This window comes from Opisthocomus hoazin, chromosome 17, assembly GCF_030867145.1.
Source record: "Opisthocomus hoazin isolate bOpiHoa1 chromosome 17, bOpiHoa1.hap1, whole genome shotgun sequence".
NCBI classification, from domain to species: Eukaryota; Metazoa; Chordata; class Aves; order Opisthocomiformes; family Opisthocomidae; genus Opisthocomus; species Opisthocomus hoazin.
In genome coordinates, this window is record NC_134430.1 from 4,587,516 (window position 1) to 4,614,061 (window position 26,546).

General features: G+C 53.3%; 2 protein-coding genes across 3 annotated transcripts in view; one reads left to right on the forward strand and one right to left on the reverse strand.

The window, feature by feature from the left end:
* The window catches only part of SLC9A1 (solute carrier family 9 member A1), a 31,287-nt gene extending 23,567 nt beyond the window's left edge, over positions 1-7,720 (reverse strand). The window contains exon 1 of the mRNA XM_075438018.1: positions 7,382-7,720. Coding sequence (XP_075294133.1) covers positions 7,382-7,685 — 304 coding nt within the window. The 5' untranslated portion in view covers positions 7,686-7,720. The remainder of the gene's footprint in view (positions 1-7,381) is intronic.
* Positions 7,721-13,674: 5,954 nt separating this feature from the next.
* WDTC1 (WD and tetratricopeptide repeats 1) overlaps positions 13,675-26,546 on the forward strand; it is a 28,842-nt gene continuing 15,970 nt past the window's right edge. For both annotated transcript variants that reach the window (XM_075437751.1, XM_075437752.1), the window contains exons 1-5: positions 13,675-13,850; positions 21,753-21,900; positions 24,050-24,133; positions 25,063-25,109; positions 26,311-26,422. In XM_075437751.1, coding sequence (XP_075293866.1) covers positions 21,793-21,900; positions 24,050-24,133; positions 25,063-25,109; positions 26,311-26,422 — 351 coding nt within the window. In that variant the 5' untranslated portion in view covers positions 13,675-13,850; positions 21,753-21,792. The remainder of the gene's footprint in view (positions 13,851-21,752; positions 21,901-24,049; positions 24,134-25,062; positions 25,110-26,310; positions 26,423-26,546) is intronic.

Genomic DNA, 26,546 nt, shown 5'->3' on the forward strand with positions numbered 1-26,546 from the left:
GAGGCTGTTATCAGCCCCACATCATCAGCTCTGAGCCCTGACGGGTGAGAAGAAACCGCTGACAACCCAGGCAGCTCAGCAAAGCCAGCGCAGGGGAGAGGTGGAACCCAGCTCCATCTCCGCTCGGCAAGGCCGGGTTTTCACAGAGTATTCCAGATGGATTTCAGCTTTTATTTGAACAAATTAAGCCTTGGGGAACCAAAAGAGAAAAAAAAAAAAAAGAAATCAAATGTTTACAAGGCAGCTGCAGTAATTTATTCTCATTATTGTTTACTTCTAAAGTTTCCTCTCTTGGTACCCACAGCTCCTGCCATGCTCTAGTAAAGGACCGGCTCCTGCCCGACCCAGTCCCTACAGCCCCCATCACCTCCGCAGTCTACAGCCAAAACCCAGGACTTGCAGGAGGGAAAAGGGAAAGGACATGTTAACGAAATACTCTTTTGCAAGCCTAACGAGCCTCTGGTTTATACAAGTGCTGCTGAGATGTCTGTCCCTTTTCTGGCGCCAGTCCTGCGGTGCCCCAGGTTTAGAAGCTCGTAACCCACAGAACGAACCCTCTCCCCTTCCCTCCACCACCACCCGGTTTCCCCTTCTCACACGTGGAATTCTCAAACCCCAAAGGACTCTATTTAGCCACGCTAATTGCAGGCAAAAGACTGGTTCTCCAGCCCACCAATTCCCAAGGGAACTCCAGCACCTTTGGGTGACGTGGATGAGCCGCGGCTGGGTGCCTGGGCTATTTGGGATGGGGGACATGAACCAAACAGGCCAAATATCAGCACGTTCTGCTCCTATCCCACAAACCACCCCAGCTCTGTTGGAGGGCTTGGGGGAGGGACAACTTCACAGCATGTCCCTGGAAGCTGGGCCAGCACCCAGCTGGGCTGTGGCCATTGCAGGACCCAGCTAGCCAACACCCACATCCCAAATTCCACCTGCAGACCGTGCGGGATGCCAGCCCTTCCCTGACCCCCGGCGCGAGGTGTCCAAGCCGTTGTTAATAAACGGGATGAAACAACAGCTTCGGTTCCTGAGCAGCCTCAAGGTCCAGAAAGCAGAGCACCGAACCGGGCACCGCTGCGGGTGACAGGGTCTCTGCGGGGGGCAAAGTCATGGCTGCAAACCCAGCGTAATTCTGCCTTAATGGACATGAGGGATCACCGGGGAGGGACGGGCTGTGATTACAGACAGGTTCAGCTTTTCTTTCTCCATCACCATCCTGTATTTCTCAGCGGGAACCTTTCACTGTTCCAGCTCCAATTAATCTAATGGTTTTCTCAGATCCATGCAGGGAACAGTTTGGATTTTTTTTGCTCATTCACCAGCAACAGGCAGAGCAGGCAGGGAAAAAAAATGCTGTGGCTGTTCTTTCTGAGACTGCAAAGCAGAGAGAAAGTGAAACCACAGCCTGTGTTTGGATCATTCCCCAACAAGGAAGCGGGAATGCAACAAGTCTGCATTTGAAGAGGCTGCTTAAATTTATTATCATGACAATTTACACTTCTGTGGCACCAGCTGCATCAGTATTTCCAAATCCTTCCCTGACAGTTATTCATCAAGCCTCATTTTCCCTGCAGAACAGCCATCAGCTCACCGACACAAACAGGGAAGCACTTGGGGTGATCTCAGACCACATGCCACCTCGGTACCTGCAGCCCGCACAGGAAACAAGCCAGGGCTGCCACTTGTGAACGGGCAGGTTTTAAGACAAACATTTCCCTCCGGCTCAGCATGGGAATCCACATCAACCAGTCCCACGGATCCAAGATGAAACAGCCCACAAAACCTCCGGCAGCCCTTCCTACCAGCCAAGCTTTGCCGATGGCCATCCCCAGCGAAGCCTGCCCAGCACAGCCCTGTCTGGCTCCCACGAGAAGCCAGCCCTGCGGCGACAGAAGGGGAACAGAGATAACCTCCGCCACGCTCATCTCGTACATCAGACACACGTATTTCCAACATGATGACAAAGGCTGGGGTGACGCATGTCTTCAAACATTCCTTTGCTGTCCCCTTTCCAAGTCACGCAGGTGGCACCGGCAGTGGTGTCTTCACGCTGGTGGCTTTGCTCTGGGGTGTTTCTGCTGTGTCTGGTCTCAAGATCCTGTTCCTGCATCCTGTGCCACCAACACAACAGGTTTCCTACCCTGCTTATCACCCCTTGCCCAAACAAATCCTCGAGTTCTTCGACTCACAGGTCTCTGTCAGACCTCTGGGGCGGCCCCTCCAAAAGCCCCAGGTTCAGGGGAGGGATGTGGGCTGCTAAAAGCATTTGAAAAGCACCCAAGTGTTTTAGCACCCAAATCTCGCTGCCAGCCTGTAAAAATGTTTCTCTGGCAATTCTGAAACCATCTCTGCTCCTTCGTGTGCAGGAGCCACCCCGCCGTGCCCAGAGCCTCCATGAGGCTCCACAACCCCATGTGCATCTGTCATGTTTTGCTTGTCTTTTCCTAGCTCCTATCACCAGCCCACAGGCACCGGGAACTTCCTTAATCTTGTTCCTCCCAAGACACCAGCAGCGATGGGGATGGCCGGCACCGGCCAAACGCAACCGCTGCCGCAGGAGCAGCACTGAACACGGAGCCTGATGCCGGGATGCCCCGTGCTGGGTAAACCGGACTGAAACGTGTCACCAAACAATCCCCAAAGCAGCAGCGTGTCCCCACACAACACACGGCTTCGGGCTGCCTCTCTGCTCGCTTGGCACAGACCCTCTCCCCCCGGCTCGCTTTACACCAGCCCAACAACCACACGGTGATAATTTTTCTGCAAGTACGGGGTTGGCGCTGGCTGTCGTCAGACGGGAGGGAGGGAGGGGGAACACCCCAGACAACAGCCCCGACCCAGACACACGAAAAAGCTGAGAGCTGAGAAGGGAGAAGGAGAGACAGAGCAATGACTCAGTGATTGCTACCAGGCTCCAACCCAGCCGGAGCAGCCAGCTAGCGTCTAGCGCGCATCAGTGAGCAAAAGCAGGGTACGAGAGCTCAGCCGTGAAATCATGCCTTGCAGGGACCCTCTGCAGCAGTCCCTGGCGTGGACATGTAGGAAATCAAGTCCCCACTATGCACTGGAGCTGCGAGGTGGAATGGCCAGGATGCTCCAAGGAGGCTGGGAAGCTCTCAGATGCTGAAGAGCCATTTGGTGCCAACAGACGGCCCCACAGACAGACAACAGGACATGCCTCAATCGAAGGCGGCTCCTAATATAGCATGGAAACATGACTACTGTTCTTGTCTGCTTTAGAAGATAGGGCCTGAGATGTGCTTTGGAGACACAGGTAACCACAATGCTTCTCCAAAGTGGGCAAGAGCTGGTGGTTTGCAACGAAGCTCTGACCACCGGGCCGAAGCCCATGTCCGCACAGCCAGCGAAGGGACTACTAACCACAATCTGTTATTTACATTTCTGACTCACTCCGTCCTTCTCCCGTGACACTGAAAAATATTTACAGTCGAACCTGAATTCCCCGGAACATCTCCTGCAGCTACGTGAGCTGAAAGGCCAGTCCTCAGAGTCAGGAAACAAGGTTCTTGTGCTGAGAGACCCCCTAAGCCCTTCCCTAGCCCTCCCTGGGCACAGCGTGAAGGAAACCCTTACAATACCCTTGCAAAACCTTGGAGACAGACACTGAGGGCTTCTGATTCAGATGTTTGACAAAGGTCTGACCTTCTGCAGCAATGCAACAGGTTGAGAAAAAGTCTGGCTGGAACCCTCAGCAGTGAAGACTTCTCCCCTTTTACCGGCAAAGTCAAGCCATCACCAAATGTGGTCTGCACGTAGCTGTCGGGGCTTATGAAAGGCAGGGTTGTAGCTATCCCTCACCCCCCCTCCTCCTACACAGTCTTAAAATACCGCATGAGTATTAAGTAAAGCAGCCAGCACCAGCCTTCCCCTTCTCTACTGGGATTAGGCAAACCAGAGACAGCCCACGCCTGCAGGACACGCTGGGGTGACAAGTTCCTCTGTCCCAGAAAGCCACCCCCTTACAGGTGACGAATCCTCCAGGAACCAACCTCCTTTGAGGCATTTTACAAAAACTGCTTCACGAGGGGAAGGGCTCAGCTCACACCTTGGATTCCCCAAACCAACTCACAGTTAGAGCTGCTGGAGCGAGGACAAATCACGTGGAAGGGACAACCCTGGGACTCATTTAAGCCTGAATAGCTGTGTGAAGCATCAAAAGCAATGAGGGGAAACTGAGCAACAGGACAAGGGTCAGGTTGCACCTCCTGGCCCAGGGCAGAGCCCTGTAAGCACTTCTGAGCTCCTCCACGTGGTCACCCTGCACTACGCCGGCGGATGACAGCCAGAAACCATTCATTGGGTTGAAGACTTTCAGTTTTGCAGCACCACGTGGCTCAGCCACCAGCCCTAACCCAGCAAAGGGGCATCCAGAGCTGGAGGAGAAGCTGGGGAAGGGAAGTCAGGAGGTGCCACGCTGTCATGCGCAGCCCACGCTGCACAAATTCCCCCTTTTGGAGAAAAGACGTTTGTTCCCCGCACCTCAGCGTTTCGCAGTTGCCCTGATGCATCAATAAACGCACACAAACAGGAGACGAGGGAGAGATGAAGCGCTGCAAATTCCTGCTCTGCTCATCGTCCCCCTTCCCCTCTACGTGGAAAATGGATGCTCCAAACCCTGCCTGGTTTAGGGAGCCTGGAGACGCGTGTGCCTCATCCTGCCCTCAGAGACTGTACTGCACAGGAGTGCAGCGGCGCCCGGTTGTGTAAGAGCTGTCCCTGGATGAAAAAAAGCCGATTTTACTGCTCCTGCACAACCTCCTTTGATCCAGGGCGGGATTGACAGGGCTGATATTTAGACACAGCGAGACATTTTTGCAGGTCGTGAGCGGAGGGAGCCTGAATATTGAGCTGTACCAGCAACTTGGGAACGACGTACCAAGACAGCAACATGAACAAGCAATGCTGTCGCCTTCAAAACCTGGGAGAGGAGGCCAAGGAAAAGGATGCCCCAGGACCGCTCTGCTGTTGCAGCCCGTTAGAGGTATAGGTAACCTAAGGTATGGATTTTGGCATCATCAGCATCCCTGGAGCTCTGCAGAGCACCTGCCTTCTCCACAGGACCCTTGCCAAACTCACAAGGCAGCTCCTCCCAGAATACACCCCTTAAACAAGCAGCCTTGCATAATACTTTTAACACGTAAGAACCAACGGGGCTCAGCCCACCGCCAGAAATAACTTTTCCTGCGGCACAAACGAGCCCTAACTTCAGGGAAAGGCAGCGGAAACAGCTTCACGCAGGGACCCAGCGCCGCGCCGATGACGGAGGGTGCCCGTGCGAGGGGGGTGGCCGGCAGGCAGCAATGTCCCCGTGTCCCCCACCATGTATGTCCCCAGGGAGCCGCTTTCTGCTGCCCATTCCAGCGCTTTCCAGCGGCGGTTTCTCAGAGCACACCTCGAGCAGGGACGCAGGCCAGCGCCGTTAGCCCCTCCTTTCTCCACCAGCTTCCGCACAGATACTTCTGATTTCATCACTCTTTGCTCTCCGAAGCAGGAGGACTGAAAACGCAGTGCAATAGCCCCGAATAGCTAGCAGAGGTCGCTTAACATGCGCAGGGGTGAGCCCTGGGAAAGGAGATTTCGCGGCTGCATCGCCTACGGCAAGGCACCTTCTAGCTAAAAGTGCCTTAAACCATTTTTGGGCACAGCCGGGAAGGGATAAACCCCACGGATCCTGCCTGGTTCCGCTCTGCCCCGACTGCTTGTCTCCCAGACAGGCAGGAAGCCTCCAGGTCTGCAGTGTTTGCACTCCCGCGCCTACATGTAAATAAAACACCCAGGAGGGACTGCGAAAATGGGGCTTCACCTGCCTACGCACGCTCACAGCAGGCTGGGAAGGGGACGAGGTATTTTTAGGAAAAGCTGGGCAGGGAGGAGCTGAGCTCCTGGGGGTCTCTCGGACCCCTCCAGGCCAGGCCAGGGCCCAGTTTCCAGCGGACACCAGTTCGAAAAAGCTCCCAAAGCAAGATTTCAATCAGCAAGCTGGCAGCGTTATTAAATCGCTGATGGTAACTGAGGAGCAAAATGAAGGCAACGCAGAGCTCCCTTCCCTCCCGTCACCCGCTCCAAGGCAGAACAGGCAAACATTTCACCTGCCCTCTCGGCTTTCGCACTACCGACGGGACCGGGGCCAGCTCGACCTCTGCACTGCCAGAGGCTGGGGCCGGCGCGCCGGTGCCAGTGAGCGCGGAGCAGTTACATCACCTCACACGCTTTGGGGTAATTTGGGCGGTATCGATCCAGCCGCAGAAGTTTGGAAAACACTTTGTCAACAACCCCCGCCCCGGCAGACTGATGCTTTCCCAGAGCGGGTCATCAGAGCGGGTGACTTTTCCCAGCCCTGCAGCCCGTGATGCTCGTTACCATTAACGCAGGAATACTCCGGACGCTTTGCAGCAGAGGCAGCTGCCCACCCCGGTCTGCTGCGGAGGGGGAGGAAGGGGAGGCTGAAGCACTGGGAGATTTTTAAGTGACTTCTCCAAGGTTACAAAAGGCATCTGTGGTTGAGCAAGGAGGCAAAGAAACAAACCGGACGCTTCCTCCCTGCTGCTACCTGAGTGCCAAAGGGAGGACGGCAAACCTGGTCCAAACAGGGGAGGGGCGGGGGCGGGGAGCATCTTCAGCCCCTCGCCCGGACAGCGAGACGAGCAAGCCGGTGCCGAGCACCGGGGCTGCTGGGGTGCTGCTGCCCTGCCTGCCAGGCCCACCGCAGAGACCCAAGGTTGTGGGGAGAGCGGTGCCCACCCCTGCCCCGGGCTGCCTGGGGGAGCTGCACAGGACGCACGGGGGATTTTGCCCTGGGATGCTTGGGGGGGTCCCACCCTGGGATGCTCCGGGGGGTCCCTCCTTGGGATGCTTGGGGGGGTCCCACCCTGGGATGCAATGATTGTTTGGGGGGTCCCTCCTCAGGATGTTTGGGGGGATCCCTACTTGGGATGCTTGGCGGGTGTTCCATCCTAGGATGCTCCAGGCGGTCCCTCCTTGGGATGTTCAGGGGGGTCCCACCCTGGGATGTGATGCTCGGGGGGGTCTCTCCTTGGGATGCTCCAGGCAGTCCCTCCTTGGGATGCTCAGGGCGGTGCCACCCTGGGATGCGATGCTTGGGGGGGGTCCCTCCTCAGGATGCTCGGGGGGATCCCTACTTGGGATGCTCAGGGGGGTCCCACCCTGGGATGTGATGCTTGGGGGGGTCCCTCCTTGGGATGCTCCAGGCGGTCCCTCCTTGGGATGCTTGGGGGGTCCCTACTTGGGATGCTGCGGCTGCCTGCCCCACGAAGCCGAGGGTCCCTCCCCGGGGTGCTGGAGGGGTCCCTCCCTGCTGCCCTTCCCCCGGCACCCCGCCGCGACCCCGCCGCCCTACCCAGCTTCATGAGACAGGCCAGCAGGATCCAGAGGGAGATCTCGAAGGGGACACGGACGTGCGTGTAGTCGATGCCCAGGACGGGGAAGGCTTTGCGGGGCTTGGCGTGCCCCTCTCCCGAGCCGTTGGCCGGCTGCTTGTTCACCGGCTGGATCTCCTGGGAGGAGGCGGGCGGCGCGGGGGTGAAGCCCCCGGTGTTCCCCGCGGGCGGCGGGGCCGGCTGCCGGTCGGCCTGCAAGCCCCGGCCGGGCAGCAGCGGGCCCAGCAGCAGCAGCAGCAGCAGGGCCCAGGGCAGGGCGGCCATGGCGGCGGGGAGCTGGGGTGCGGGAGGGGGGTCTCGGGCGGGCGGCGGGGCCCGCCGGGGCCGCTGGGCTGGAGCCGCCCCGCTGACAGCCGGAGCGCAGCTGGGGCGGCCGCGGCGCCGGGGCCCAGCCCAGCCAGCGGCGCGCGGCGGGGGCGGAGACGCGGGCGGGGCCAGGGGCGGGGCTGCGGCGGGGGGCGGGGCCCTGCGGAACGGGGAGGGGAGAGGGGGTGCGGGAGAAAGGGGGTGAGGAGGGGGGAGCACGGGGGCGGGGGTTGCGGGTGGAAGGTGGGGTGCGGGGCAAGGGGTGCACGGAGGGGGGTTGCAGGGGTCGGGGGTGCGGTGCAAAGGGGGGAGCGGGGGGTGCTGTGGAAGATGGGGGGCTCTGCAAAGCTGGGTGCTGCTGCGGAGCTTGGGGGGAGCAGAAGGGGGGGCGCGGGAGCTCATGCAAGAGGGGTGCAAGGAGAGGGGTGTGTGGAAGGTGGGGGTTGCTTGTTTGGGGGTGCAGTGCGGAGTGGGGAGCACGGGGGCAGGGGGTGCTGTGGAAGATGGGGGGCTCTGCAAAGCTGGGTGCTGCTGCGGAGCTTGGGGGGAGCAGAAGAGAGGGGAGCACGGCAGCTCACGCAAGAGGGGTGCAAGGAGAGGGGTGTGTGGAGGGGGGGGTTGTATGGGTTGGGGGTGCGGTGCAGAGTGGGGAGCACGGGGGTGGATGGTGCTCGTGGAAGATGGGGTGCAGGGCAAAGCAAGGTGCAGCTGCAAAGTGGGGGGGAGCACAAAACAGGGAGCACGGGAGCTGGAGGTGCTCATGCAAGAGGGGTGCAAGGAGAGGGGTGCGTGGAGGGGGGGTGCATGGAGGAGGAGGATGCGATGCAAAGAGGGGTGCAAAGAGGGGAGAAAGGAACAAGGCAAGGCGGGTGCTGCTGCAAAGGGGGCGCCTGGAGGTGAGGGGGTGCAGCACAAAGTGGGGTGCAGCACAAAGGGGGGGAGCAGAGAAGTGGAAGGGTGCTAAGGCAAGGGGGGGATCCAACTGAAAAGGGGGTGCACAGAGGAGCAGCAAGCAATGGGCGAGGATGCAAGACTCGGAGGTGCAGGGCAAGGCAGGGTGCAAGGAGACAAGGGGGTGCAATGCAAAGAGGACATCCGTGGAGGCAAGGGGTGCTAATGCAAGGTGGATGCAAAGAGGGACGGGGTGGGGAACGCAAGGAGGGGTGCAGGGAGGGGAAGGGGGTGCCAGGAGTCAAAGGGGCCCTAATGGAAGGGCATGGGGGTGCAAAGGAAAGGGAGGGAAACGGGATCTGTGGACTGGCCTGGGGGGTGCCTGCAGCTGGAGGGGTGCAGTGGGGTGACACAGCAGAGTGGGGGTGCCCTGAGGGGAGGCAGCCGGGGCTTGTGGGGATGGCAGAGCACCCCGGGCCCATCGGGGAGAGCGGAGCACCCCCTGCCTCCTCCGTGTCTGCTGCTTGGAGAGGGACAGCCACGGGGAGCTCTGGGGCGGTGGGCTTTCGGTGGGAGTTGCAGAGCGATGCCTTCTGGAGGGACAGGCCTGGTGGGCTGCTATTCTGGACCAACACAGTGCTGTAACCCCATCTGTGCTCGTTGGTACCGCGCTGCCCTTCACCCCGGTCACCAGCGTCGTCTGAGTCACCAGGAAATCTGATAAGGCTGTAATAAAACCACTGGAGTAGCGGGGGAGTTGCTCGGCACCGTGCGTCTGGGCTCAGCCACCCTGATTTCTTGGCTCTGCTACCGACTTCCTGGCCATCACGTGTGTGTGACTGGAAAGATCAAAACCAGCGGGAGTTTTGAACTGATTCATCAGCTGAACTTTAGGGGCAAATAAGCCTTTTGGTAAAGATGCAGCCCCTGATCCTCGGAGGCACTCGGTGTGGGGAAGGCACAGGCCCTCGACATGATGCACGGCTGCTAAAACTTGAGCTTTGATGGTGATGTTCTTGTTGGCATCAGCTACGTTCTTGTTTGAAGATGGCATCAGCAGTTGGATGCGCTCGGTGAAGGCTGCAGGGAACACAGCCCAGCAGACAGGAGGGGAGCACGGCAGCCTTGCTGCAGCTACTTGGTGGAAATCATCACCAACGAACGTGACCTGTCATTTAAAGTGAGTCACCAGCCCGAGCAGGAACCAGCTAGGTGTGTCAATTCCTCTCTTCCGCTTGGTTATGTGCTGGATAAGCAAATTAATCCGTTTCAGCAATTAAGCAAGAAATCCTGAGCGTTTTGAAAGGGCTTAGTCATGTCTGGGTGAGAAGCCTGATCCAAGACGACAGCAGTTCGTACGCGCTTTGGTTGAAGCAGGACCGTGCGCTGGCAGCACGCAGACAACTAGGGACTTGCTCAGGAGAAAACACTGGGGCTGGTTTTCTCTCAGGAACAGTTCGGAGAAGCTAAAACTGGTACAATGTTCCCGTGAAATAACTGGGTCAGATTTTTCCACCTCCTCACGCCTGGATCAGCCGGCAGCCGTGGTGGGTAGGTGTGAACCGGCTGATACCTGCCCGGCGTACGTTTGCCAGGGGGGGACGCAGCATCAAATTAACTTCTTGCTACTTCGGGGGCGTACGTTCCCAGCCTGCTTGGCTGAACGACACCGGCTGGACAAGGGCCTTTGAACCTATCGAACTCCGCGAAGGATTTCGGTTGGTGCAAATTCTTGACAAAGTGGAAGGATATTCCTGCTTCCTCCGGGTCGGGAGACCAAGACCTGGAGACATCCAATTAAATCTGTGATCCCGAGTTAGTCCATCAGCACTGCAGCGCTCTGACAGTGGCAAATCTCCCCATCAGGGCCCTGGGCTTGAGCTGCCTTGGGGCTGTTTTCAGTTATTGGTGCCTCCTGTGTTAGGGGAGTAGTCCAGTCACCTCCAGCTTTTCATGGTCCAGCCGAGATGCTCGCTGTGATTCTTGGAACTCGAACCGGGAGGGAGCGTAATTAGGATTAAGCTTCTTAGTCTGCAAAGGGAGAGCAATACAACTGCATGAACGGGCAGATGGAGCTTTAAAAATGTCCCATCAAGCAAACTACGTAAGTTATAACACACCAGAGCTTATCCTCTTGTATCTTGGAGAGCAAAATCCGACACTGTGTATGTACCTAAGTTCATAATTGTCTTCCTTGGCCTCTGGAAATACTTCGCACCTCCCGCCTTTGAGCAGTCGTGCAGCTGGGCACCTTCTCTGACCCAGGCACCGGCGTTCCCCCTGCTCTTCCATGCAAGTGCGCGGAGCTTCACAACCCAGCACACGCTAACACAGTACCCAGAAAATGCCCGGAGTCGTGTTCACATGTAAATCATGCAGAATTCAGCCTCGTATTGAGAGAATCCTCTGCAAAGCTTTGCTATTCTGTAGTAGCTTTGATCAGAGGGTCTAAATATTTTCCAGCACATGTTAATCAGCACAAGGTAAACATCATTTACATTGCACAGGGAGGGAAACCAGGCAGGCACCGAAAGGGAAGTGTTTTCTGAAGTCGTGCAAGGAATCGGCAGCAGATTTGCTCAAAGAACCCAGGAGCGCAGGCCTTGCCGTACGTACTGGCCGCAGCCCACGCTGGCGACAAGCACGTTTCTATACGTTTGGAGTCCATTTCTGTATTAGACCCAGCTCTTTTTTTCTCCTCTGTGCATTTGTTTGATAAAGATGAACTTGGCGGTGCTACCTCCCTTTCTGTTTACACTTTGCCCTTGTTCCTCCACCCCCACTTGCAACTCACAGTTACTTGAGCAAAGTGGGTGCAGATCAGGCTTTCTCAGTTGAATTATTTTCTTTTTCTCTGGTCTGCCCCAATAAACAGCACAGTGAAGTGGAAAGTAAAGGATGCACGACTCTCAATTTTATTTCAACAGCTGTAGCCTAATCATTTCAACCTGCAAACAAATGCTTGTCCAGCTCCAGCACTCGCTGGCCAGGGGTCTGCAGGACAAACCACGCTGCTTCTCTCTCAGAGAGTAAAATCTGTGTCTATGAACCTCTGTACACATGCACTGTGACTACCTAACTACGGCACGGGGTGTAAAACCTAACTTTTTTGTGCATGTCATGGGGCTTTTGCACTGAATTTTCTTTTTTTTTCTGTGTGTAGCATAGATTGAGGGCAGCATAGGGGATAGGTATTTAGTGAAAGCGTTAACAAATGCCTTCTGTACGACTTCAGTTGTTTTCCCTCAAACATTGTAAGACGGGGAAGTCCAACTCTCAGGCAGTTTTATTCCTTGCTCCCTGTACCCTTCCCTGGACTGAAAACCCCGCAGCCCTGTTTCGCGAGGATACTCCCCAAGGTGGTGCTTATCCCGCAGGAGGTCAGGCGCTGGGAGGAGAACGCCTTGTTTACATTCCCCAACATTCTCCGGTTCCCTTTGAGACTGCAGCAGGGAAACTTCAGCTCTGATGTGCAGAACCAGTGAGTACCCCCGGTCCTCCTTGGCTTCAGCCACTGTTATGTCTGTCACCAGCGCGGAAAAAAATCGAGCTCCTGTGCCCCAATTTCCTTTCTGTCAGCAAGTAAAACTTACATGTCAAGGGCATCTGAAGCCTGCCTGATTTTCCGAGTAGAGTTTGGATCCCCATAAGGACGGCATCTGAGAAAAGAAGATAAAGCCCTGTTGTAAGGATGATAGTGACGGACCCTAATGATTATTTGTTTAATTAAAAGAGTCTGGACAGATACAGAGGCAACAATTAACACCTATCTTCCATAAAGAATGTCAACAATAGCTGAAGAAGTTAACGGGCTGTGAGATGAAGACAGATCATTACAGCTAACGGCTGGTCTGGCGTTGGTAAGGCTGGAGGTGTGTGGCGGAGTCCTCATGCTTCCTATAACAGCGGATTTTAGGGGCTTTTTGCTCCTTCAGTTAACACAGAAAAGGCAAGTAGCAATTTTCTTCTGTTGTGCAGCTGGGATTATCTAGAAACGATGGAATTAAGTTCTAAATGAAAATTTAAACTATTCATTACACTTTTATTAATAGGCCTCAGAATGTTTAATTGTTGAAATAAATCACAGGGAGATGAATTCATAACTTTTATTTCACACACACGCACCCCCGTGGGGAGGGTGCATGAAGATAATTATGACTTAGCAGAGATGGCAGCCATGCCTTAGCCCCAAGGTCTGGCCAGCGGCGGGAAGGACGAGGCGAAGGCAAGGCTTTTGCAAACAGTGCCACCCCCTGGCTCTTTCCACGGAGTTATTTTTTTCCCAAAAAAAAAGATAAAACTTAACTTTGCGGTGCCCGGGCTGCGCGCTTCACTTGGACGAATGGCAGGTGGCAAGGCCAAGGCTCGGCGGGGAAGGGGGGGGTTCCCTGCGGGGGCAGCGGCCTGGCGCCTGCCCCTGCGGCGGGGCGAGCCGGGCGGGACGGCTCCCGGCCGCAGCGGGTCACGGAACGAGGGCCGGGAAGCCCAAGCTTCTCCCCCCATCGAGGCCGTGTTTGAGGGCCGGCACAGGCCGGGCGCCCGCCGGGGCGTGAGGCAGCTGAGGCCCAGGCCCCGCTGCGGCCTGCGCTCTGAGGGGATACAGGCCCAGCGAGGCCTGGCTTTAAGCAGCCCCCGGGTGTGGGGAAGGAGGAAGAGGAGCCGCGGGAGGGGCAGAAGGAGGCGGGCGGGCGGGCTCTGAAGCCTCAGCGCCGCGGGCGGTACCCCCCAAACCGGCGGCCATATCTCCCCCGCCGACTACAACTCCCAGTAGCCCCTTCGCGGCGTCGCACTCCCGCCCCCTGAAGAGCTCTCCTCTCTCCGTTGGCTCGGGGAGCTGTCAATCACGGGGTGACGGCGGCCGGGAGGGCCGGCCGAGGCGGTATTCTCGGAAGCGACTTACGCCGTTCGCGTGGAGTCGCGGTAGTTGCGGGTGTCGGGGGGGTGGTGGCGTAGTTGGCGTGGCGCATGCGCAGAGCTGCGCGGGCAGAGCGGCGGCGGGGGGTGCTGCTGAGCCCCGGACAGCTGGAGGGGGTAAACAGGGGAGGGGGCGCGGGGCCGCGGCCGGGGCCTGGGCCGGGCCGCGCCTGAGGGCCCTCCCCGCGCCCCGGGGACGGTGCCCGGCGCCTGCGGGGCCCTTCTGGGCTCCCCTCTCCGCTCGGTCCCGCTTCCCCCTCCCCCCCGCATGGATGGAGCGTCGCAACTTCCAGCGCCCGCACCCGGGAGGCCTGACAGGTAACGGTCCCGCGGGCCGGCCGGGCCCCGCCGGCGCTCCTCCCTGCAGCCCGTGCCCCCGTCCCTGTCAGCTCCCCCCCCCCCCCCCCCGCCCTTACCTCCCTGTCCGGACGGTTCTTCTCCCCGCACCCCGCTCTTTCCCGTCGGTTACCCCCACCCCAGGCCCGGTCAGGTGCCCCCCCGCCATCTCCCTGCCAGGCACCCCCCCTTCGCCTTTGCCAGAAGCCTGACGCCACCCCGCTTAAGAAGGCCTCCTGTATCCTCACCCCCCCTTTCCCCGTCCCTTCTGCCTGCCCTCGCCCTCTAAGCAAGCCCCTCTTCCCCCCAGCCCCTCGACACCTGCCCTCTACCAGGTTCAGCACCTGCTTTTGGACTTCTCGTTTCCCCCTCCCACAGCTGGCACTGCCCTGTCCTCACTTTCCTCTCTTCTTTCCTGAGGGCTGACTCTGCCCCTCTCCCTCCCTTGCTCACCTTTCCCTCGCTAAAGCCTTGGTGTGAAACTTGGTGGGTGTCCTGCAGCCCCTTTCCCTGGGAGGGGATCAGCCTTTCCTCCTCTGCCAGCTAAACGCCCTCCTGGAGCTGCTGGGCGTCAGGCTGGTGCTTCTGCTGGGTGGAGGTGCTGGCTTGCACCTTCGCTTGCTCCCTGTGGATGGAGGGAGGATGCCGGCTTAGGGGGCTGCTGCCTGAGCTATAACCACCGTGTGGGCCGGCGTCTCTGGGCAGATCGAAATTTCCCTGACGCTCTCGTGCTGGGTCCATCAGGTCTCAGGTCCTACTTCTGCTCCTGTCCACCTCTCTTGTGGACAGCAGCTCCTTCCTCTGTCGCTGGCTGGCTCCGTGTTCCCAGCCATCTGTCCAGGGGAGCGACTGCTGCTCCTGGCAACTCCTTCAGCTGTAGCAAAACCTTTTTCTGATGAGGTGTCTGCTGCTAACCGGGTCATTTCATCTTGTTTCTCTAGGCTTCATAAAGAAATTACCTATTTGTATCTATATATTTTAATTTGATCTGTGACCTCTTGGAAAGTCAAGGTAAAGAGGACAGGGGAAATAAGTTGTGAGGCTGAAGCAACCCGCTGAGTTGGGTCCTGGGTGGTATTTGGATGGGTGAAGTAATTTATAGATGCTTAAGGGAAGGGTCATAGGAATCTTCTTCTGGGATGAGTCGCGCATCCGCAAGGCTTGTAGCGTGCAGAGTGCTGTTTTTTTCAATGACCTTGAGTTTGGAGACTGAGAAACTTGGGCACATCCAAACAGTTAGGAATCGCATTGCTTATTTAAGATCGCTAATTTAAAATGAGTCCTGCTGCTTTGGGGAGTTTCTTAGTGTTGATGGAGCTTTTCTGAAGGGCAGCGGTCCCTGGGTTTGAATTTCGAAGCCACATCTGCAGGGCACTTCTCTGTGTCAGTGCGTTGCTGTGTGTGGGGGTGAGGTAGGGGGGTGTGTGCAGGTGATTCTGTGAGGGGAGAATACATTCAAGCAAAGGAACAACCCCCCAAATCCTAGCTGTGTTGGGACCGTTCAGTATTAAAGCAACTGAATTGTTTGCATTATCAGTGGTGAGGCTTTGTTTCCAGGCTTAGAGCGAGTGTTTCAGGAAAATCAGAAGAGCCGGCTGGGGAAAGCCAGAGAATTTTGTTACTCCCCTTCCTCCCCCTCCCCCGAAGCACCCTTTCACAGCGTACATTTCCAGGAGCTTAAGGGGCTCCTAAGTTACTGTCAGTGTAAATGCAGCCTAGCAGCTTTTGAGCCCACAGCCTGCAGAAATCCGTGGCTTGTTAATTTTTGACTGCGGATTTAAAGGCCAAGTGTTGCGAAAGTTCTTGTTCTGCCTTTGGAGCTTTGCACTGCAGGAGCAGAAGAGTCCACCAGTGAACTGCAGCTGACTGCAGGTGGGATGGTCCTCTTTGCGCTTCGGGGTGTAGCTTGAGAAGAGACTGTTACTGTGGATGAGGTGACAGCTTTAACTGGATCCCAGGTTTTTAGTCCTGTTTGGGGTGTTCCAGGCAGGTTTGGAAGAGCGAGGGATGAGGGACAGTTGTCCTTGCTTGGAATTGAATGCAGAGATTCTCTTGAAGGGTGATGGAGAAACATGCTCCAGTGCAATCTAATAAGTGACCAAAAAAGGTCATGATGGTCTCTTACGTGTGGCCAAAGCGAAGCTGCTTGTGGGATCATCGCTGGTAGCAGTCGTGCAGATTTATCCTAAGGTGTTCCTTGTCACTGGGACTTAACCAACTCATGATGAAATGAGATTATGCAGGTTTAGTTAAAAGCTAGAAAACTGCCTGAATGGTTTAGGAAAGAATGTGTCTAAAAGTGAACAGAATTTGCACAGTGGTTTTGCAGAAAGAGGAACATCCTATACTGATGTGCCTGCCTTTAGTGGTAACAAACGGACAGACTCTTCGAAGGGGTTTCGTGACTGGAAGCCTTTACCTGTCTGAGAAACCAGAGGTGCGGTTGATTCTTCTCTGATTATTTATGTATTTTTTTTTTCCCCAGGAGACCTACAGAGCTTAGAGGATTTTATGCTTTATGCCAGGGTCAGTTTCTAACGTAATTGGAGACTGTTGGTCTACAGGTACACCGGTGTGGTCAATATAATCTTCAGTGTTAAGGGCACTTAATGCCTGTTTCGTAGTAGCAGCTCTGCACGTATGAACTCGAGACCTAGGTAACTGTCGTATTCATGGTGAACGTGAGTCTGGGGTTGCAACCAGTTGTGGCTAATGGACAACGTCTGACCTGGGATGAGAATTTGGGACTTTGTAATTCTTTGTCTGTGATTCCACGATAACTTAAGGTTGCTAAAGCCTTTACAGCTGTGGAATACCTGTTGAGCAACAAAAAATAGCATCGTGAAAGCAAGAAAGGCTCTTAAGAATCTTCTTGGCCAAGCATATACACATATTCTGGGAGGCCTTTAAGCATTTTACAACATTCAGTCGCCAAACCAAGCCCTGTCTAGGCAAGAGAAGACACCTTAGGCCCCTGCATTCCCGTTCGACTGTTTGCTTTTTTTTCCAGGCATGTCTTTTTTTTTTTTTTTTTTTTTAATAGTCAAATGCTAAAAAGCATGCATCAGCATCTCGGATGTACTCGGCACTGAACACTTTGCTAGCATAGCCCTGGCTGCTGGTATTAGTATGTTTAAAGTCAGTTTTGTATCAGATGTTTTAAACTCTGCCTTATTCTGCTTTGCCAACCAAAGGGCCAATTTCATGGATGATTTTCCTGACCTGTATCTTTTAAGAAAGTTAAGAAATGTTGATCTCTTGTTGAGACCTGCTCTCTTGAGAACACCTCTGAGTTACCGCAGCTGACGATGACCTGTCCGGAGAGCTGGGAAGCTCCACAGCGCGTCTGTGATGCTAACACCACTCGCAGAGATAGCAAGCTCCTGTGTGTGGCTGCGCTCCCCCAGCCAGGGTGTGTTTTGGAGTCCCAGGAGGTGTAAAATGCTGTGGCAGAGGAGACTGTTGGAGAGCAAGAGAATTTGAGTCTCTCTTAAGGAGTGGTAGGTTTTGAGGGATTTGGGTGTTCGTTCCCTCTGAGCATCCTGTTCATACAGTCACAGAGTGGTTTTGTAGTGTATTGGTGGTTTTGCAATAACTTATTTAGCAGTAAATGGGCTTCTTGGTGTGGGCTATTTCTGTCTGTAGAGCATGGGGGATCTGTATATTTCCATAAACATGCATTTCTCAATGTGTGTCCTTCAGGTTATTTGGTGCCCTTTCTTGCTAGGTGGGAGCTGAATAAAAAGGAGCTGTTTAGCAGTTAGCCATGACTAGAAGTAGGAAACCTGACAAAAATACTTCCTGGGTTCTTAAGAGAGCAGTGAGACATTTGTCGGCTGGGAGGTGACTGCCTGCTTGGCTCTGGCATGGTATTAGTCCTCTTCAGGGTCTTAGGATCAAAAGAAAACGAAGCTGCTCTTAGAGGAAGACAGGCAGTCCCTGCCTGGCAGGGACGAAGACGACTTAGCTGGATGCTACTTGGAGAGGGGGGACTGTGGACAGTCTGGGAGCGTTGTAGGGAAGCACTAAGAGGAGTGGAAAGCTGCAGGCAAGACTGAGGCGCTGAGATCTGCTAGAATGTTGCCCCTCGTGCCTCTTGTCGGTGCACTTTGGGTTAACGGATCATTCACTTCCCTGGAAAAAGTTGTTTAACCGTCATCAGTCACTGGTCACAGGCTCCTGCAGAGAAGTGCTGTGTGAGGTCGGGTGGCTGGTGTGTTTAATAGGGCTACACAGAGGAGGAGGAGGAGGAGGAGGAGAAGGGGAGCCTTGGGATATCGTCTGAGAGGTAGGAAGATCCAGTGCCCCAGTACAGGCTCCCAATGCACCAGTACAGGCTGGGGCTGACCTGCTGGAGAGCAGCTCTGCGGAGGGGGACTGGGAGTGCTGGGGGATGGCAGGGTGACCATGAGCCAGCAGTGTGCCCTGGGTGCCAAGAAGGCCAATGGTCTCCTGGGGTGCATTCAGAGAAGTGTGGGTAGCAGGGCGAGGGAGGTTCTCCTCGCCCTCTGCTCTGCCCTGGTGAGGCCCTATCTGCAGTACTGGGTCCAGTTCTGGGCTCCCCAGTTCAAGAAAGATGAGGAGCTACTGGAGAGAGTCCAGCGGAGGGCTGCGAGGATGATGAGGGGACTGGAGCATCTCTGCTACGAGGAGAGGCTGAGGGAGCTGGGCTTGTTCAGCCTGGAGAAGAGAAGGCTGAGAGGGGACCTTAGAAATGCCTCTAAAGATCTGCAGGGTGGGGGTCAGGAGGACGGGGCCAGACTCTTTCCAGTGGTGCCCAGCGACAGGACAAGGGGCAACGGGCACAACCTGAAGCAGAGGAAGCTCCAGCTGAACCCGAGGAAGAACTTCTTCCCTCTGAGGGTGACGGAGCCCTGGCCCAGGCTGCCCAGAGGGGCTGTGGAGTCTCCTTCTCTGGAGATATTCCAGCCCCGCCTGGACACGGTGCTGTGCAGCCTGCTCTGGGTGACCCTGCTTGGGCAGGGGGTGGGACTGGATGATCCTCAGAGGTCCCTTCCAACCACCACTGCTCTGTGATTCCTTGATCCTGGGTTTTGTACAGTACGTACAAGTCCCTCGCCCGAGGGCTGAGCTGCTGAGGCATCGCAGAACGGTGCAGGGTCTCTCTACCCTGCTGCAGCAATGGATGGAGAAACCGCTTGCGTATCCTGGAGGGTTTGTTTAAGGAGGCCAGTCTGTGGGGATCAGCCCAGGAGAAGGGCGGGTGGAGGCTTGTCAGCTGGAAAGGGCGTCTGGAGAAACTGGAGGAGGGAGATCGCAGATACCATTCATCCCTGCACGTTTAGTCTATCCGAACTTGAAGCTGCTTTTTGAGTCAGCAGTCCTCTTCTCTCTTGCAGAACTTCACAGAAAGTGTGTCTGGAGACCACGTCCTCGTGGATGTCTCCAGCAGTGTAGCTTATTTAGCCCACCTGGCACATTTTTTCAGGGCTGGCCTTGGACACGAGTAGTGACGGGTCTGTCGTGGTTTCCCGTGTTTACCTCTGAGCTGCAGGGTCAGCAGGATCCACCGGCCCTTGTGTCGCCGCGCTTAGCTGCAGGTGCCTGCTTCCTCTCCTTCCCGCGCCTGTGAGCTGTTGGTGAGGGCAGTTGTTGTTGTCACCTTATAGATGCTGTCTCCATAAACAGGCAAAACAGTACCTGCGCTAAGCTCGTGGAAAGCCAGAGGATAGATATCGCAACCTGATAGTTTAATCATGCTATTACAAGAATTAGTGTGAGATACTGATGATCGAACGCACAGTGCTGCCTCTTGCTGTTAAGCCTGGGAGTGAAGCAGCTATTACTTAACAAGAGGTTAAAGAAGCTTAAAGCATGAGGTGTCTTCTTGGCCATGCATGCTAGCTTTCCTGGTGCTGCTTCTGGAGTAAAGGGAACGTGGATTAAATACACACATGATGAGCAAATACATACGTACTAGCTCAGTTTCAGGCTGGTGGATTCTAGGGGAGCCCCAATTTCTGCACTAAAACAGATGATGGGGTCCAGAAAACCTCAGCTGGCTGCTCCAGCATCTGGGGGGATGAGTTGAGCTGCTTCTGTCGTGGTGAGCTGGAGCCGTGTGGCAGAGGCCGCTGGCTTAGTGGACCCATCTGCTGCAGAAGTCAGCACTGGGCGGTTTGGCCTGCTGTGTGTACATCTGGGCTTTGAATCGGTCCTGGGGAAGGTCTGGTCTCGTTAGCCCTCGCTGGGCATGGCCTGGGAGCTGCCTGGCCGTGCAAAGTCCTCCCACCATCCTGACTTGCCTTGCGTTCAAGGCCTGCGCTCTCGCCGTGGGAATTTTACCGACTTTGTTCTCATCATACGTGTAACGTAGGACTGGGATACAACCGTGAGGGCTGCTTGTCTGCTGCTGCCTGCAGCAGGGATGGTCGTCTTCAGAGACCTATGCAGACCTGTGCCTTTTCTCTGTGTGTGGTATTGGAGGGATCCTACAGCTACCCTAAAAATCCTGCTTAGGAGCCCGCTGCATGAAAATCCAATCTCCAGTTTGTTTGTGTGGCTCTTCTTGCTGTCTGTAGGTCTCGTGGTGTTTCTGCGTTCACTGCGGAGCTGCACAGAGGAGCCAGCTGTGTTAGGAAAGCGATCCGAACTTTCACTTTGGACAAACTCTGCTTTCTGTGAGGAAAGAAGAATTCTTGGTGCTTCCTACCCACGGGGAAATGCCAGTGTACGCATGCTTATGGCTTTTTGAAAGCAGCTTGAACCTGAAGCCCAGGGCTTTGGGGATCCCAGGGTCAGGAGCAGTGGAAGCTGCTGTCTGGCTGCATGGCCCTGAAGTCGCTGACGGTGGAAGCCCTTGCTTTGCAGCAACCTGACAGATGATCCGGCAGAGCATCAGGCAGGGTTTGTCAAAACTTCGGCCTGAGCTCAGCAGAGTTGTTTGTTGCTGCGTTTCTATGAAATGTTCTTGTTTCAGTGAATCAGCGTTTCCTCATTCAAGAGAGGACTCATTTGAAAATTTTGGCTTGTTCTGCTTGTGAATGCTTTTAAAGAGAATTTGAAACTGTTGGGTTACGTGGGACAGAATGGATGTTTGAAGAGAGCTGTAGAAATGTCAAAATGGGACAGCACGGGGCCTGTGGTGTGTAAATGAGATGAATTACGTCATTTCGCAGAGACTGACTGGACCTTTGCTAGGCAGCCTGTCCAGAGCAGGGTTGTGACAATCCCTCTGCAATGTCAATGTTTTCTAGCAGGTGTGGCTGATTATATGGGGTTTAAATTATTTAAGTTGGTGCGTTAAATGTGGAACTCAATAAGAGTGTGGAAAATCCTAATTTCTCCTGGAAATACAGCTTTAAACGATCTCCCTTTTTCTACTGCTGATGTAATCAGGTGTTCAGATGGTAGTAACACCTGATGGTTGGCAGTTGTGATTTCTAAGGAACAGTTACGCTCTTTTGGTTATCTCATTTTGGCTGATAATCAAATGTAGTAAATCAGAGAGAAGAGGTGGCCAAAAATATCAATGCCGTGTTTGTTCACAATATAAGAAGTCTCGCTGGTTGTAGAGTTTTGGACAGGAGCAGGCATGTAATGGTGGGAGGCGAGCTGTGAAACAGGATTATACCCTGGACTTGCAGGATCTTTGCTGGCATAGAAACGTGGCCTTTTTAGACTGATGTAGTCCAGGAGTTCTTTTCACAGTGAATTTCTCCGCAAACTGGGGATGGCCTCTTAAGTCAGGTGTTCTTCAGTCTTACATTGTTCCTTGTCGTCCTTGAGTTTCTTCAAGAAGCCTTTATACAAAACTTTTCAGTTCTTAGCCACTGCTATTTTTATGAAAAAATGACTGAATATTGTATATGGCCTAATATGTTTGTATGCCTTCCTTTGTTCCCTCCCTGTTCTGTCCTTCAGGTAATTAAATGCCCTTAGTGTGGATCTTTGCTCTGTTGGCATGCTTGGATGCACAGCAGCTCTTCCAATAGCTTCTTTTCGTCTGCCCCATTGCAAGAAGATGGCAAAAGCAAACATTACCACAGACATCATCCACAGACAGATCAAGGTATGTGTTAGCCAAGCGTTTGCTTGTGTTGTGTGGCAAGCAGACGGAGAATCAGTGTTCACACTGGATTGGGAAATGCTCATGGTGTTGCCCTTACTTCTGAAAAGATCTCTGCTACTTACATATTGATAAGCCGTATAAGAAGCGTAAGAGAACAAACACTTAGGGCCTATCACTATGCTTAATGAGGAGCTGGGATAAAGTATGGCTTACAGGAATACAGTTGTTCTCCCTAGCAGGAGTGCACCATGCTAGTTGGACATCACCAGGTCTGTTCCTTTTGAGTACGACATTGAAGAGAGAAATCTGTCTGCCTGTGCTTGGGCACCATAAAGGACCCTTAGCTAGCTTCCCTCGTGAGTTTTCTATCTGCTTCTTTATGTGTTCTCTTTGTGTGATCTTGGCATCAAAGATATTTTCTGACTGTAGTAAAGCTAATGATCTCTGTCTCGGTCTCTTTCTGTCTCTTTTTCTTTAAAGAGTGGTGTGTTTGCTTCCTTTGTGCAGGGAAAAACTTCTGCGGTGGTCGGATCAGTCATCTGATGGCTGCATTTGTGAAATATCTCTTAACGTGAAAGGACTAGCTACAGCAGACACAATAGGCAATTATTCCTTGGACTCAGAGGCCTTAAATCATTTGCAGCTTTGCTGGTAATCAGCATTCATGAAAGTGGTCTGTTAGTGGCCAGAATTAGGAACTGGAAGCTTGCAAACCCCACTTCGCTTTGCAGTTTGGTACCAAACTTTATATTATAAGCTTGTAATTTAATCCATGTGCAAAGATTTATTTTGCTGCTCTAACAAGGAAGGGATGGATCTGTGGTTAGAGCGTTAGCCTGGGACTTTCTCACACTGTCTGCTCTGTTAGACTTTCATGTGTGACCTTGGGAAGGTTGCTAAGTCGTTGACAGTTCCTTGTAGGAAAAGCAATATCCTACTGCACAGACCTCACAAAGCCGCTGAGATTGCAATAGCAAGGCAATTATAACTGCAGCACCTTGCACTGGGCCCAGCAGCGTTTTGGGAATGCTACCCCTGGAAATATGTCACGGGGTTTGAAATTTGTAATGAAAGTTGCAACAAAAAGCCTGCTTTGTTTTGTTTTTCCTCCAGTCCCCTGGTATCTGTCTCCATGTTGTTTTCAAATAGCTTTTGTTGTGTGGAGTTCTTTACCTGACATTGGTCTGCAGAGCTGTGATGTCATACGCTAGTTCCTTGTGTCTGCTCTGTGACTGCTGACATGTCCCTAGTAGCCTAAGTGTCATTTTTGACATTAGCGATCTCATCTATAAATGGTGATAATGAAGGCATAAGTTGTCTTTGCCTAACTGTAGCAGGGCATGGGAAGGGATGGAGGCTGGATCAGGTCCTAGGAAGGAACCTCCGTGGACATTAGATGTTCCACCCAAAATATGACTTGGATTCCTTTTTCTTCACGCCTGCTTCTGCAGTTGGCCTTCTTTCATCGAAGCCATCTGCTAATGCATCTGTGAACCCCGTGAGATCACACGGGAAACAACTGTCCTGCTTTTCTTCACCTTCATTTGTACTGACGCAGTTCTGTGGAGCTGTTCCCTTCCCCGTAGACCAGGCTGTGCTGTGGTACTGCAGCTACACGCTCCTACTCCATTTCTGATGAAATAAGCTAGCTAAAGGATGCTGTCCAGTCATCTGCTCCAGTACTTTGCCCCTTGGTGGTGGTGCTTCAGGACAGATGCTGTGTAATGGCAGGCTTCTGGGCAGCTGTGGTCTGGTACTGCGGTGCTCAGGAGTGAGTTGCTGCTGAAATCCTTGCTGGGGGATAGCAACAGGCATTCCCAAGCTCTCTTTTATCTTCTGTTTCTGGCCAAAAGCAGGCAACGTGTTCTGTCTTGATGTGGGCCTCTCAAACCTTGTCTTGGCTACCCAGCTGGAGCCTGACAATTAGATAAACATAATTTTAAAGCAATTCGGGGGCAAGGATTGCAAACTGTTTACCTGGAGGTGATGCAAATGATGTCTCCCTACTACAGGAGAGGTACCCGATGCTATGGACAGCCCAATACTTGGCAAGGTCTCTGCTTGATTTTTAAAGATCTTGAATCTTCTAAAGGGAAAAGGGAGTGTGTTGTTTGCTGTAGTCAGTGTGGCGCTTGTTTGCTTCATGCAGGAGAGGGGTGCGCTGGGCTTCGAACGCCACTATCACGTCACTGATCCATTCATTCGACGCCTGGGCCTAGAAGCAGAATTGCAGGTAAGTGGGCAGTGTTTAAAGAGCAAACTGAGCTGCTGCTTGTACTGCGGAAAGGACAGCATGTGGGGGCGTGTGGCGTTCTCCCTTTTGTATGGGATAGTTATTGATTACTTAGTCCCCTAAACTGTGTTAGAGCCAGGAATAGCTGGGTGAGATCTTGTGTGAGGTTTCTGCGTTGCCTGGTGCACCTACAAGAGAGCCTTTTCACGGGTGTGTCGGCGAACCCGAACCGTGGCGCCTGAAGAAGGCAACTGTCAGCTGTTCAAGACGCTCAGCTCTAATGCTGAAGAGTGTAATGTATTGCCTAAAGAATAGGTGGTTGTATTGCAGTCTGACACAGCTTAAAAAGGTCGTAAGATTGTCTTGGTTTGGGGGAGGAAAGGATTCTTTTGTCCCCCTTTTCAGTCACGTCTCCTATATCAAATACTGCTCAATGCTCTCTGTCTTCCCTGATACAGTTGCTGGTTAATTTGGGTGAAGATGTACGATATAGTCACCCAGCAGCAAGGTGCTTCTAAAAGAGTTATCAAAAGTGCATTTTCTCTGCGTTGCCAGAGAACCTGTACATGTAATTTGTCAGCCTAGCCAAGGGCTTTTGAAGGAAAGTCACCTTTCCGTGTGTACAGCAGGATTTTGTCTGTAGCCTCTGAGACCAAACTGCCATTTTATTCAGTGCTACTTTTTTACTATTATTATTATTTGATTCATTTTGCCTTTTCTACCCCAAGTGCTATAGTATGTCTGTCTTCTCTGAAGGTGCTTATCTGCCATGTGGGTGGTTTTTTGCAGGGTTGGAATAAAAAAAACTTGCTTGTATTGGAACAAGTTGTTATGTGTGGGGAGCTCGCTGTGTCCTTGTCTTAGAACAGCTCTGTTTGGTAAGTCTGAAGTTTGTGTAATACTGTCTTCCCTTTTTTTTTTTTCCTCAGGGTCACTCTGGGTGTGTCAACTGTCTAGAATGGAATGAAAAAGGAGAGTAAGTATGTGGCTTGATTCAGGGGATCAGCAAGCTGATAACCCCAGGTTCACCCAAGGGTAGGATGTAGGTCAGCTTGTCGCAAACAGCTGCTTCCCATTCCCAGTAAAATGGAGCTCAAGCCCAAATTTTTGAACTGTAGTAGAGCTCCGCCTTCAAAAAGAAGCTTTATTTTGTTAAAGATGTCTGGATATTATTAGAAATGCCACTTTAGTGAGTTCAGAAGGGAAATGGTCAGACTAAGAAGTGGAGATTGAAGGCTGCTTCTCTCCTCTTAAGTGGTATTATGGATTATAATGGATCTTCAGGATTTGCCCAGCTGGGAGTGACATGTCCCCACCCCCTTCACCATGCTGTTAAAAGCTTCTGCTGAGGGACAAATGTATAAGGGAGGGAAGCAAAGTGTTTACCCCCTTTGCAATTTTAGAGGGAAACTAAATGTAAGAGCATTTCTGTTAACCAAGTAGAATAAAGGGTATATGCATGAGAAATTACTGGATGGAAGGAAGACCATATATTTCTTGACATGCCTCTTACAAGATCCGAAGTCTGCTGTCTGATACTTTGCAGAATTATTTACCAGTGAAAATTTCATGTACTTGAAAGAGATCTAGCTACAAGGAAATAAGTTTAAAACAGCTGATGGTTGCAGACGTCAAATTCTTTTGCTTCAGATGAAGATAGAAGTACAAGGCAAACAGTGCCTAGCAATGCCACTGCCACACCCTACACTTAAAGTCTGTGAAGCACTAAATGAGCCCTGGCTTGAGACTGCTTGGGCACATCCAAAGTCCAGGAAGGAATGCCTTGGCTTGGGTTCGAGGATGATGTGGAGCAGTTAATACAGCCAGGCCAATAAGGAAAATGGAGGCCCTGCATGTTGTTGTGCACCAAACGCTCCTATTGTTTTCCTCTATGCCATCCGAATCTGTGGTGAGCTGGTTCAATGAGCTAAACCAATGAAAAACACTCGCTTTATTTGCTATGGACTAGATATCTGGCTGGTTTAGCTCCTTGAAATGGCTGAATGGATTGGCTCATGGGTAGCAACAAGAACACATAGCTGACAAAAGAGAGAGGAAGTGGCCTTCTCAGAGCTGAATTAACTTCTTGGCTGTCTGTGGTCAAACTGCTCTAAGAAATTGGTCACAGCTTAGAACAGAAGAATACATGATGCATACTTCTCTTCTGTTTCTTTTAGCTTGTTGGCCTCTGGCTCTGATGACCAGCATACCATTGTCTGGGATCCTCTGCACCACAAGAAACTCCTTTCTATGCACACAGGACATACTGCAAACATCTTTTCTGTCAAGGTATATGGTTCGAAGGGATGAATGGCTAACAAAATCAGCAACCTAAGCAGCAAGAGAGTAGCTCCTTGCTGGGAACCATTTTCCTGCAAGCCATTTCCCCTCTCCAAATAATTTAATATTTCCA